Genomic DNA, 13,888 nt, shown 5'->3' on the forward strand with positions numbered 1-13,888 from the left:
CAGAGATTATAAAAAGTTCAGATTTGGACTTGGTAAATTTGAAATACTCTTTAGATAAGTGGAGATTTCAAGTCAACATTTAGATTCAGGGGAAGAAGATGGGCTGGAGATAGGAATTTAGTAGTTGTTAGATGGTACTTAAAACCATGGGACTGGATGCAATCACGCAGGAAGTAAACAAGATGGAACACTGAGCCTGGGAACGCCAGTATTCAGAGATGAAAAGAAGAGAAAACAAGAGAGAACAAATAACCAGGATACAAAGGGTCCATTTGAAGATGGGCAGACCCAGTAACCCCATTTCTAGTAATTCATCCTAAGAGAATAAATGAAACTGTACAGTGATGTATGTATCAGAGTGTTTATTGTGGTATTGAGGGGAAACTTGGAGACCATTTAAATGTTCATCAGCTGGGTCCAGTTTGAGGACCATACAGTTTGTGAATCCATACAGTGCAATGCTATACTATGGAGAGTAAAGTGATATGTATTTATACATGTTAACATAGAAAACACTTGTAAATAAATTTCTCATTTAGACATCTTAGTTCCATTTCATAAAAAGATTTAAATGCCTATTAAAGAATGAAAGGACATGTCCTAAGATGTTGATAGTGTCTTCGGTTAGGCATGGGGTAAGGGTCAATAGTTTTTTCATGTTTTTGATAGTTTTTATAATGAGTAATATTACTTTTGTTAAAAAAAGAGATTATAAGAAGTGACTGCAAAATATTCCAAGTAGGTTAAAAAAACAAATATAGGGAAAAATTTGGCTTACCAGCAGGACATGTGAAAACCTTTACAATTTAATTAGCTATAGTTTAGAGTGGTCAAATATGGCAACAATAATTGAGGTAGGTTGTCCAGAACTAGAGACTCTAATTTTATGCTATTCTGTGCTGTCAGACTATATTTCTAGGTACTATGTTTTATGAAAACATTGCTGTTCTTTAGATAAGGCTTAATTTCTCATTCAGGATCAAGAATAGACCTGAAACAATATTATATGAGTAAAAGGTAAAAAAGCTCTGGAAGTTCTGGGCCAAATGGAAACCAGACCTCCTGCTTTCAAATATATAGAATGCACTGAAGAAATGGATTAAACCTGTGCATAGTCTTTCTCATAGGGTCAGACAAGGACGACCTGCATCAGGATTACCTGGTGTGCCTGTAAAATAGTTTTCAGGTGGCTCCACTGTGCAATGCATAGCACATTAGACTTCTAAAATAGTTGACTTCTGGTCCCAACTCAGGTCCACAGAATCAAAATCTCTGGAAAATAGGCAAGAATATGTTTTCCCTTCCTTCAAAAAACAAGGCACTTTTAAGAGGAAGGGAGGGGGGCACAAAAAAACAAAAACAAAAAACAAAAACAAGGCACTTTTATGGAAGCAACCAAAATGTCCATCAACAGATGAACGGATAGAGAAGATGTGGTACATATACACAATGGACTGTTATTCAGCCATAAAAATGAAAGAAATCCTGCCATTTTTAAATGACATGGATGGACCTAGAGGGTACTATGTTAAGTGAAGTAAGCTAGGTGGACAAAGACAAATACTGTATGATTTCACTTACTTGTGGACTATAAGAATGAAATGAACAAAACAGCAGTAGACTCAGGCACTGAGAAGTGACTGGTGATTACCATAGGGGAGGGATTGGGGTGGGTGGGTGGGAAGGGTCAGGGGAGTAAAGAGGAACAAAAATCTCAATCATAATGTAAATTGGTCATAGGGATGGAAATGCAGCATGGAGAATGTAGTCAGTGGTTTTGTAACATCTTTCTATGTTGACATAGTAACTGCACTAGTTGGGGTGAGGATTTAATACTGTTTAACTGTTGAACCACTGTTATGTACTTGAAACCCACATATCATACATCAACTATACTTCAATTTAAAAAAAGGCCCTCCAAGCTATTCTTGTAAGAATCAAGTTTAAGAATTACTGCAAATAATTTGAGAGTAACTCACCAAACAGCAGAAATTGAGGCATTTTTTCACTCAAACAATAGGTCACACTTAATTCTTATTGAATCAAACACTGCTCTACAACAGTTTATCTGCATTAACTAATTTAATTCTTATGATCCTGAGGTAGGTAGGTACTATCATCAATACTCATTTATAGGTAAGGAAACTGAGCCATGGAACAATTAAGTAACTTGGTCAAGGTCACATAGTGGTAGTTATACAAACAATCCTTCAGATGGAATGAACCTCCTCTGGTCTGTAACTTCAAAACTGTGTTAAAGACAAAACTCTGTGAATGTCTGGAAAGTCTTTATGCCAAACCATGGAAAGATCCCAGAGCTCTGGTTTTTAGGCTAGTGTACACAAATTGGGTTATATGAACACTTCCCAAAGGACTACAAACATGGAAAGCTTTAAGGGAATATATTTGTAGATTGTTAACTTTCATGTTCATTACTAAGGGGCACTGCCTCAATGTGCAAAAATTTAGGGCTGGCTGGAGAACAAAAGGACATTCAAATTATTGATTTTAGGAAAGTCCCCTTTAGGATAAACCACCACATACACTTACAGGATCCCCCTATCTTACACATATTTTTTGTTAAAAAGTCAAGCATAATCAATCAGATAATGTATAGATTGAGCTTGTCTCAGAGTGACTTCTCTTTCTTTCCTGACAACCATCAACGAATGGCACTGAATGGGGTGATGCTTTTAAGGAAAGCAAAGAAAGCCTCAAACACTAAAAATAGCTTCCTCTTGCCCCCATATTTAAAGGTAAGCAAAAGCAACTTGAAAACCAGAAGCAGTGTATTTGCTGGTGATGTTGATTCTTTCTAATTTTGGGGGGACTTTCAGATACAATAAATAAAACCAAGATAGGTAAGGTATACAGAAATCAGTAAGATAATTATAATCTGTCAAATCTTATAACATATTTATAGTAAATTATCTTATTTCATTTTATTAAATGGTTTATACTTCCCTTAACAAAAAATAAAATATGCTTGTTATCAGACCACATAGTTTTTACTGATATATACCTTTTTGTTTCACTGAATACAAAGGAAGTTTGATCATGAGATTTAACAAAATTAATGTGTTTACTTCTGATTTTTCATATATTTTCCTGATAGTCCCAAAAGCTCAATACCAGAATTTGATACACATGTACATATTACTGAAGGCACACCATATCATTTTCCTCATTCTATAAACATTTTGGTTACATGATACTTTTTATTATAATGAAAACAGTATTTTATTGTGTATAGCTTTTTACAAATTGTATCACTTGACATTTTACTTTAGTACTTTAGTGATGTTGTAAGACATGTATCTCAGTGGTTTTTAATATTCCTATAAGTATCAAAATCTATTAAAATATACATCAATGTATTAATTTGATCTGAAGAATTAAGACATTTTATAGATTTGATTTGGCTTACTTGGATGACAGTTCCAATTAAGTTAACACAGCTAGTGTTTTCTATAAATTGAATGAATCTGAAACCTCGTTTTGGTAAAAGCCATAGTTGGTTCTAAATGAATCCTGATATTTCACCTTTACATTTAATATTGTAGCAAACTGTTATATTTATGTTGTTTTGACCAACTGGGTATTCAGAATGTCAGAAAAGTTAACATTTAAAATCTCATCATGACAAACTTCTTGAATATGAGAACTGTATTGCACTTATGTAGAAAATCTTATTTGTCTCCTAGAATGTATTTAGGCAGTATAGTACCTTAGGGTGAAATCTAATGGGGGAAGTACAATGAAGAGCTTGTTCCTGTACCTTTCTAAATGGATGATTGTCGAGTATCAAGTTGCTAGAGTTTTTAATATTTCATTGGATACATTTAAGAGATGTAATAGTTTATTTATAATGTCAATAGTTCTCAGAAATTATACCTTTCGCAACTCGTTAAGGTTATGATGAAAAATGTTAGATGCCAAGTTAAAACCTGCAAGGGGTACATTCTTTTTCAAAATTACTTTGTGGTATGCAGGCAACAGGATTCAGACTCCAGATCTGATAGATATTTAGTATTTCTTTTCAGGTTTTAGAGTTCTATGAATATGGTGCCAAGAGGCAGCTCAGAAACACTATAAATTGTGGAGGAAAACAAACCTCTCCATTTAGCCTCTCTCTCCACCTATTCCCACTCTCATCCCAAGATAAAACCTTTGCATCTTTTTTTACAATCCTTTTAAAATTATTTCTAAAACATGCACACAATAGAATGCTTACAAAAATGGTATTGTAGCAGGAAGGTGATAACATTTTTAGATTCTTTAAATCTGTTTTATAAAGGTATGGGGATGGGTTCAAGGAAAGCAGTATGTAAAATACAAGGAAGAAAGGAAGTAAAGAGGAAGGCTAGAAATGTCCAAATTTATAGGTTTCACACGAAGTTGGTTCCCTCCTTGTATATTTTAGAAGGAACTAAGGTAGTATGGCACTTACTCATTCTTGTTTTTTTGTTTTACCATTTATTTGGTGTTATCATGCAAAGCCTGGGTAGTTGTTAGAGCTTAATAGGACAGACTCTGTGTTTCTGATAGTCTCTTTATGAATTGAAAAGACACCCACCTTTCCTCAACACACTTTACTTTCACATGTTGGAAAACTGTCAAAGGATGCTTTATTGCTATCCTGTTACAGTAAACATACAAATCTATGATGTCTAAGATGTAGATGGCATTCTCTTAAGTTGGTCATCGCACAGAGATAGCTGTACTATGAAGGGCTCTTGGAAGACTGGAATCCTTAAGTGCTTGAGTACCAAAACCCAGTGCTACCTTCATTCTCCACCTGGAATCACTATTGAATTTGTGGTTAATTGATTGACCTGCTCTCCAGAACTTCTATTTCAAACCTTCTATAGTCCTCTCAATCTTGCATAATCTTGCCTTGTTCTCGTCTCCAGATGACTTTGCCTGTTGTCAGGACAAAACCCAAACTGATGGGAACTCCTTCAAACTCCTGATTGTCAAATGTGCACACATGGGTACCCATCCTTTCTTTCTTCCATATTATTAAAGATTAATCCTTCTCCCTGTACAGTGAATTTCATCCCCTTTACCTTCTTAGATAACAGTAACCCACTCCAGTTTTTTTGTCCTAGTGTAATCACCCTCTGTCTCTGGGACAAGTTATGTAAACTTCTCTGTGTCTTGATTCTTTTTCTGGAAAACGGGGAGAACAGAACATACCACACAAAGTGGTTATGAGAATTAGCATTCAGATACTGCACAGTATGTACAATAATTTACCTATTATTTTCATATTTCTACTAGCATTAACAAACATTGTCTTCCTCACCTAGCTGCCCCATCTTCTCTAGATTTATTAACCTGAAGTTTAATTCCTATTTTGTTTGTACTATAAATTGTCTTTAGTCTACTGTAATGAGGCATTAGTGTCCATAACTACTACTACTACCATTACCTCCATGTGCTAAATCTAATTATTTTGTAGATCTGATTTAGTTGAATTCTCAGCATTCAATAGTTGTCATCTTCATTCTTTCTGACTTTTCTCTTGGCTTAAGTTGTACCAAAATCCCCTCCCCACCATATTCATTAAACTCCTTAGGGCATCTTCCCTTCCTCGACCCACATTTTAGATGTTTAGAGTCCATGAAGGCTCTTTGGTCCTTTTCTCTTCACTGTATTCCCTCTCCCTGTATATTACTATCCACTGTCAACTAGCTTTTCCTTCTCTACCAGTGAAGCTGGAAAGCGAAATACTGGATTTCCAAGCTTTCCTTGAGCCTAATAACAGAGTTCCAGACCTAAAGTTTGCTAAAGGTTTCTGGGAAGTTTTTGCTTTCTTGATGGGTTGAGGGAACTGGTTCTTTTTCCCTTTATACTGAAGGTGTAAGTTATTTTTCCCCCATAAACCAAAAAGCTATTCTAAGGATTGTTTTCATATTTACATTTCCAGTCCAGAATTTTCCTTTGAATTTTAGATTCAAACAATTGCCTGCTCAACAAATCCCCTGGGTTATCTCACAGGCACCTCATGCTGAGCAAGTCCAAAATGGTATTTGCCATTATTGACCACATTTCCCTCTGGTCCTCCTTTAGGTGATCCCTATCTTGGTGAATGGTACCACCATTTAGCCAGTTGTGCAAATCACAAATCCTCATACCATCTTCTCTTCTCCCTACACCCATCAATGAAGTCTTATTCATTTTTTTTTTAGATAATTATTTTTTATTGAAGGGTAGTTGACACACAGTATTACATTAGTTTCAGGTGTACAACACAGTGATTCAACATTTATATACATGATAATTCTAGGTACCAGCTATCACCTTACCAAGTTGTTACAATATTTTGACTATATTCCTTATGCTATACATTACATCCCGGTTACTTATTTATTTTAAATTGGAGGTGTGTACTTTTTTTTTTTTTTTTTTTGTGAGGGCATCTCTCCTATTTATTGATCAAATGGTTGTTAACAACAATAAAATTCTGTATAGGGGACTCAATGTTCAATGTATAATCATTAATCCACCCCGGGCCTAATTTTCATCAGTCTCCAATCTTCTGAAGCATAATGAACAAGTTCTTACATGGAGAACAAACTCCTACATAGTGAATAAGTTGCATGGTGAATAGTACAAGGGCAGTCATCACAGAAACTTTCGGTTTTGATCATGCATTATGAACTATAAACAGTCAGTTCAAATATTCGTTTGATTTTTATACTTGATTTATATGTGGATACCACATTTCTCTATTATTATTATTTTTAATAAAATGCTGAAGTGGTAGGTAGAAGCAAGATAAAGGTAGAAAACATAGTTTAGTGTTGTAAGAGAGCAAATGTAGATGATCAGGTGTGTGCCTGCAGACTATGTGTTAATCCAAGCTAGACAAGGGCAATAAAACATCCACGGATGCAGCAGATTTCTCTCAGAACGGGGGGTGGGGAGGTTCTAAGCCTCACCTCTGTTGATCCCCAATTTCTCACCTGATGGCCCCCCTGCGACTGTGCCTGTCTTAAGTTGTTCCTCCCTTGAGGAATCTTACCCGTCTCTGGCTAACCAGTCATCTTCCGGGGCCATACAGGGAAATGTAAAGTTGGTAAGTGAGAGAGAAGCCTTATTGTTTGAAAGGGTTAGTTTTTTACTTCTTTGCATATTTATGCCCTGTGGCTTCTATGCCCAGCATTTGTCTTGAAGAATTATGATACATGGTAAATTCGATATGAGGCACAAATTCTATTTAGGGGTTGTAATTAGGAAGGAAGAAGAAAAGCTATAGAAGTTGCAGGCGGAAGAAAACATGGGAAGATTGATTATTTCTTTGACATATCTTCTTGTAGAGTAACTTCAGCATGTATAGGTTTTAAACTATTAATTAAATTGTGCACACACATTAACATAATAGGAATACAGTTACATAACCAAAGCATACCTATAATTACCAGCCATCTCCAGTGAAACCAAGAAAACCAGTTAGGCACCTTAGGCATTTGTGAAAACTTATCTATGATATGGTGGATACTGTCTAACTGAACTTGAACAGTCTGAGAGAAATCAGACAAATTAAAACAACCCATTCCTGGGAACTGTTCACATCCCATATGTTCTTTTAATAGTAAATAGTCTGTAGTTGTAAGATTTTGGAGCGCTACAGTTTGCACTTCTCCTAATTCTTGGTTTAGTTCCAACAGTGTAGATCCAGTCAAATTTGTTGTTTTACTGTATGCACAGGCCAGCTTAGATATCTCCTTCTTCATTCCCGTGGCCAGTCCAGGATCCGGTGGGATGAGTGCATCTACACCTGTAGCAGCGTGTGGATCTTTGTTGGGGTTTTTTGATGATCATCTTCTGGCATGAGTCTTCCAGAGAGTGCTGATGTTGGAAGTTCTTTTTCATATCGTATCTTAGTTCATTTTCGGGGTAGCCAAATTAGGCTTTGATCCTCTGTATAAGCACAAACAAATCCTTTGCCTACCCTATTATATGCCCTTTATACCATTGTGTAGAACTCACTGGAGGTCACCACACAGGAACTGCTTTTTTTTTTTGTTATCATTAATCTACACTTACATGATGAATATTATGTTTACTAGGCTCTCCCCTATACCAGGTCCCCCCTATAAACTTTACAGTCACTGTCCATCAGCATAGCAAAATGTTGTAGAGTCACTACTTGTCTTCTCTGTGTTGTATAGCCCTCCCCTTTCTCCCACCCCTCCATGCCCCCATGCATGCTAATCTTAATACCCCCCCTTCTTCTCCCCCCCCTTGTCCCTCCCTACCCACCCATCCTCCCCAGTCCCTTTCCCTTTGGTACCTGTTAGTCCATTCTTGAGTTCTGTGATTCTGCTGCTGTTTTGTTCCTTCAGTTTTTCCTTTGTTCTTATACTCCACAGATGAGTGAAATCATTTGGTATTTCTCTTTCTTCACTTGGCTTATTTCACTGAGTATAATACCCTCCAGCTCCATCCATGTTGCTGCAAATGGTAGGATTTGCCCTTTTCTTATGGCTGAGTAGAATTCCATTGTGTATATGTACCACATCTTCTTTATCCATTCATCTATCGATGGACATTTAGGTTGCTTCCAATGCTTGGCTATTGTAAATAGTGCTGCGATAAACATAGGGGTGTATCTGTCTCTGAAGTCTTATTCTTTTCACCTCTAAAATATTCTTAGAATGGACTCTGTTTTCTTCATTTCTTTCCTATTACCCTAGTCCAAGCTGTCATCATTATCCTGGATTAATATTAATGACCCTCAGTTGTTCCTACCTCTAATACATTCTATACAGATTAGTCAAAATATTATAAAATACAAATCTGATTGTGTTGCTTCCACACTTAAAAGCTTTTCATTGTTTTTTAAGATTTAGGCCAAAAACTTAGCCAAGATTGCAGTGCTCTGCCAAGCAAGGCACTGGCCTTCTTCCCTAACCATGTTCTAGTCATACTGGCTTTATTTTTGTTGCTAGAAATTACCAAGCAATTGTCTCAAGGGTTTGTTCTCTATATCTGCATGCTACTTGTATTAGTTTTCTATTGCTGCTGTAACAAATCACAATTTAGTGGCTTAAAACTTTTAACAAATATTATTTTACAGTTCTGTACATTAGTAGTCCAATATGGGCCTCAATGGCTTAAATCAACGTGTCTGCAGGGCTGCATTCCTTTCTAGAGGCTGAAGGGGAGAATCTGTTTCCTTGTTTTTTCCAGTTACTGGAGGCCACCTACATTTGGCTCATGGCCCCATTCCATGTTCAAAGCCAGGAATGTCACATCTCTAACCATTACACAAAGATGGGAAAAGTTCTCAAACTTTAAAGCTCCATGTTATAAATTGAGCCCATATAATCTACAAATAATCTCCCCATCTCAAAGTCCTTACTTGTAAAGTCCCCTTTACCATGTACTGTACCGTATTCACAGATTCTGGGAATTAGGACATGGGCATCTTTGGGGGCAGTGGCATTCAACCCACCACACTATTTTTAATGACTGCAATGGGCTATAAAAACTCCACTTATACCCTAGGGTATTAATTCTGTTACATAACCAAATGTCTTATACACCAACAGGTAGGTGCCACTGATTCAGCTGCTCAGCAATGCCACCAGTGACCCAGACCTTTTCTTTCCATGGTCATTTTCACTGCCTTGGTTTTTGCCTGTTGCCTACTGGGATGGCTGCTGCTTCTCCACATGCCACATTTGTATTCAAGGAAGATAGATGAGGGAGTATGCCAGATACTGGCAGTCCTCTGCCCATATCCTCTAAGTCTTACTACTTCAGTGCACAGTGACCAGACTTCCAATGGCTAGCACCTGCATTTATATGCCTGAGGGGTTTCCCTGGCTACCTGAGCAGAGAAGCCTGCTTTGCTGTTTAGTTTCTCCCCCTAGCAACACTAAATGACTAAAGAGATTAGATGTAAAATCAAGCTTCCTTGTCCCTTTGATAGGATGATTTAAGGCACATGTTTTACACTGGTTTGTAGAGCTTTCCAGTGTGATTACAGGGTTGTTACCTTCAGGAGTAAGAGCTTGATAAAAAAATCCTTTACTGGATACCTATTTTCCCCATTTCCTATCTCAGTTCTCCACTATCCCACCAGTGTTTCTTAGGATGACATAAAAATAAACTATTTCAACTTGTGCCCTTGTCTCAGGACCTACTTTGGGGGGGAATCAAGACAGGCCATCCTCACCCTTCCCTTCTTCTTGTCTTTAAAGCAGGCAGTTAGTGCTATGGCATAAAGTTGGTGCCTAAGTGGCTAGACTACAACTAGGAAGAGACAAGCCAAAATGTGGAGGGTGGAGTGGAAAGAGACAAAGAACTTGGGTCCATACCCTTGAGCCATACCAACCCTGGACGGTCTACTGCCTGTTACTAGGGAAAAATAAGCCATATTTGTTTAAGCCATTCTTAATTAAAAAATTGTTTACTTGCAGTTCAGTGTGTTCCCAACACGAATAAACACTGAAATAAAGTAAGTATAGACTGTAATAAAAGCTATGAAGGAAATAAACAGTGCTAAGATAGAGTATTAGAGGGGAATTATTTTTTGAAATGTTTAAATTGGACCTTGAAGATATTTTAGCTGTTTAAAATTAGGGTTATGTCTTCTAGGAAGAAATAACATTCACTAAGACCCAGAGCAGGAAAAGTTTTTATGTTTCAAAGGAGATCAATGTGGTTGGAATGTAACAAGAGTGACTTTAAAAACTGGGGAGAGAGATTGGGGAAGGCCCAAGTATAGAGTTTATTTTAAATGCAACAGGAAATACTGAAGGGTTTTAGGCAGGGAAGTGATATATCTAATTTATTTTTAAAAAATGACCACTCTAGCAACTTAAGAACCAAATAACAATTTGCTGAGCATATGTACACAGCACTGGATTGTGTGCTGTGGAGAGAAAAAAATGGCACACCTGCCTCCTAATAGCCCTACGTTCCACAAAACTTTCAAGTGTGGGTGTGAGAGAAGAGTAAACTGCAATAATTCTGGCCTCTGATGGTAACACCAGGTTTTAACTCCAAACTCCAAGACAAGAATCCTACGTTTCATAATAGCAACCACAATGCTAAGGTCAAATAATCCACAATACTAATTTTCCAAAGTTGTTTATGTGGGGCTAGTTTTCAGGAAAGTACATAGGAATATACTACAAATTTAGTGCAAACTCAAGGATTTAGAAATTTCAGTGTATAATCTTACTCAAAACATAATTCTACCACTAGATGGTGACATATACAAATACTGAAAAGAATAACCCTTATCAATCTTCAAACTGTCAAAGCTAGACGTTTATTGAAGGTGATTAGTGATTACTGGTTGAAAAATCCAGATTTCTAAGACTCAAGGGGAATTTTACCAGATATTCTACTTTATTATTCTTTTTTAATGCATATCTTTCAAGTATACTAAAAAGTCTTTGTTCACACATACTAAACCCACACTCAAGAGTGCCTTTATCTGTTAACAAGCAGTTAGGGTAGGTAAAGGGTTGGTAAACTTCAGTACATAGGCCAAATCTAGCCAGTTACATGCTTTTGTATGGCCTTGTGGGCTAAGAATGGCTTTGTATTTTTAAATGGTTGTACAAAAAAACAAAAATTGTATTTTGTGACACAAAAAAATATGAATTTCAAATTTCAGTGTCTATAAATAAACGAACACAGCCAAACTTATACCATTATCTCCTGTCTAAGGCTGCTTCTGTGCTAACAGAGTAGTTCTGATAAGACACCTGGACTGCCAATAAAGTCTAAAATATTTGCTATCTGGCTCTTTGCAGAAAAAATTTATTGAGCTTTGAAGTGACGACTGAAGAGTGATGAGCACTTCTGACAATAATTCTCTAGATTCTCAAAGCATTTTAAGCTAAGCCATCATTCACACTTTTTAAAAAAGGCAGCAAGCAATTGTTAAAAAAATATTTCTTTCAAGATAAAAGAGTGTCTTCAGCACATCCTCATGCTCCACATCTATGGTGGTAGTTGTCTTCATTTTCAAGAACTGTTACGGGTCCTCTAAAAGCATAGGTGACAGATACTTATGAATAATTATCAAAAGAATACCTGTATTAGGAACTTGTTTAGCTACAAGTAATAGAAATCTGAAGAGTGGCTCAAAGAAAAAGGGATTTATTTTTTTCACATAAGCGGTCTGTGGGTAGACAGCTGCTCATGTACTGTACCGTATTCAGATTCTGGGAATTAGGACATGGGCATCTTTGGGGGCATCTACGAATTTTGTCTGCTACAGGGTCCAAAGTCAAATCTGCAGAAACTCAAGTTTTATAGTAAAGGTGGGAAGATGATGTAGACAGCTTTACAGCTCCCAGCGGATCACCTGCGCATACAGAGCGATACAAAACATGTCGGGCAAAAACTGTATAAGAATTACTACAGGGCCTTCATAGCTGCGCTGATTACATTTCTAAGACTATCATGCATACTACACCTTTTGGACTTTTCAATCACATCTCTATATAAACAAACATACTGGATATACAAATCAGTGAGGAGGTATTAAGTGCAGGTGTGAGGAAGATTTTCCTGTTAACTAGTGGTTACCACAATACCCAACTTCAGCTGACTTCCTTTCCTTCACCTGTTTATTTTCCGTTTCCCATCTTAATAATATCCTTGTTATTTGCTCTTCGCTGAGAAGCATACTATGCTATTTTAGGTTAAGAGTAGTAGATGGACAACCCGTGAGGAGCCCTCCTGCGTAAAAAGGAGACGCCATGTGATCACTCTTCACTCCGCCATTTCTAGTTACATCAAGGTTGTCTTTCTGCTCGAGGACTTTAGGGCCTTACGGAATTGACGGTAGAGACAAACCCCGACGCAGGTTAAGCCGGCCCCTGGGCTGTTCCATTCTCACAAAGCCCCGCGGGGAGGGGGCCGTGTGTCCCAGCCTGGGCTGCGGCGCCGTCCGGGCCCGGCTCTCCCAAACCCCAGCCTCCCTCCACCCCAAAAGCCTAAGCACGGGAGGGGAGAAATCACTAATTTCCCTTTGAGGGCCTGGAGGAAAAACGACGAAGCACAGGGCGGGGGACGGGGCGGTGCGAGTGACCCGGCGCTCGCTGGGCCGCGGATGCCGCGGAGTGAGCCGCGGTGAGCGACGCAGCGCACCCGCGACTGGCTTGGCGGCTCCGCCATCTTCTCCTACTCACCCGGACTCCCCCCGCAGCCGCCTGGCTTCGAGTTTCCCTTCCGGCCGCGGACTGAGATCCGGGCTGGGCGGGGTGGGCGAGCGCGCGGAGGGGGTGGGCCGAGGGCGGGGTGGCCGGACGGAAGAGGAAAGGGAGGGCGGCCAGTCGGCCGCGGCGGGGTGTGGAGCGCGCGGCGTGTGTGCGGAGGGAGAGGCGGGAGGTGAACAGAGTGGGGGAGCGCGAGGTGCTTCTCCTCGGCTTCCTCTCTCGGGCGGAAAAAGCCGAGCGCAGCCCGAACGCTCCAGTAAAATGGCGGCGGCGTCGGCGGTGGCCGCGGCGTCTGGTCGGTGAAGTGACTCTGCTGCTTCTCTCCCCACCCACTCCCACCGTCCCTCCCTCTCCCCTCCCCCCGTCCTTCCCCCCTCTCCTCGCCGCTGGCGCTTCCGCGCCCCTCCGGCCTGCCCACCTCTCCTCGCCCCCCTCCTCTGCCCCGCCCGCTCCGGGGACCGCCGGCCCCCTCCCCCACTCTCCTCCCCGCCCCGTCCCCGCCGCCGCCGCCCGCCCTCGCCGCCTCCCCGCCCCGCCGGCCGGCCGCCCCCTCCTCCGCCTCTCTCCCCTCCCCCCCGCCGGTCGGGATCAGTCAGTGCGATCCGAAGCGGGGGAGGGGGGGGCGGCGGCCGAACGATGTGTGAGAACTGCGCAGACCTGGTGGAGGTGTTAAATGAAAGTAAGTAGCCGCG

General features: G+C 39.7%; 1 protein-coding gene across 3 annotated transcripts in view; it reads left to right on the top strand.

The window, feature by feature from the left end:
* The first annotated feature begins 13,741 nt into the window (after positions 1-13,741).
* Positions 13,742-13,888, top strand: part of USP34 (ubiquitin specific peptidase 34) — a 241,368-nt gene continuing 241,221 nt past the window's right edge. For all 3 annotated transcript variants that reach the window (XR_012121111.1, XM_073212721.1, XM_073212722.1), the window contains exon 1: positions 13,742-13,875. Coding sequence is in view for 2 of the 3 variants with exons in the window: in XM_073212721.1 (XP_073068822.1) it covers positions 13,833-13,875 (43 nt within the window). In the remaining variant the exon portion in view is untranslated. The remainder of the gene's footprint in view (positions 13,876-13,888) is intronic.

The sequence above is a fragment of the Manis javanica genome, chromosome 1, assembly GCF_040802235.1.
Source record: "Manis javanica isolate MJ-LG chromosome 1, MJ_LKY, whole genome shotgun sequence".
Classification (NCBI taxonomy): Eukaryota; Metazoa; Chordata; class Mammalia; order Pholidota; family Manidae; genus Manis; species Manis javanica.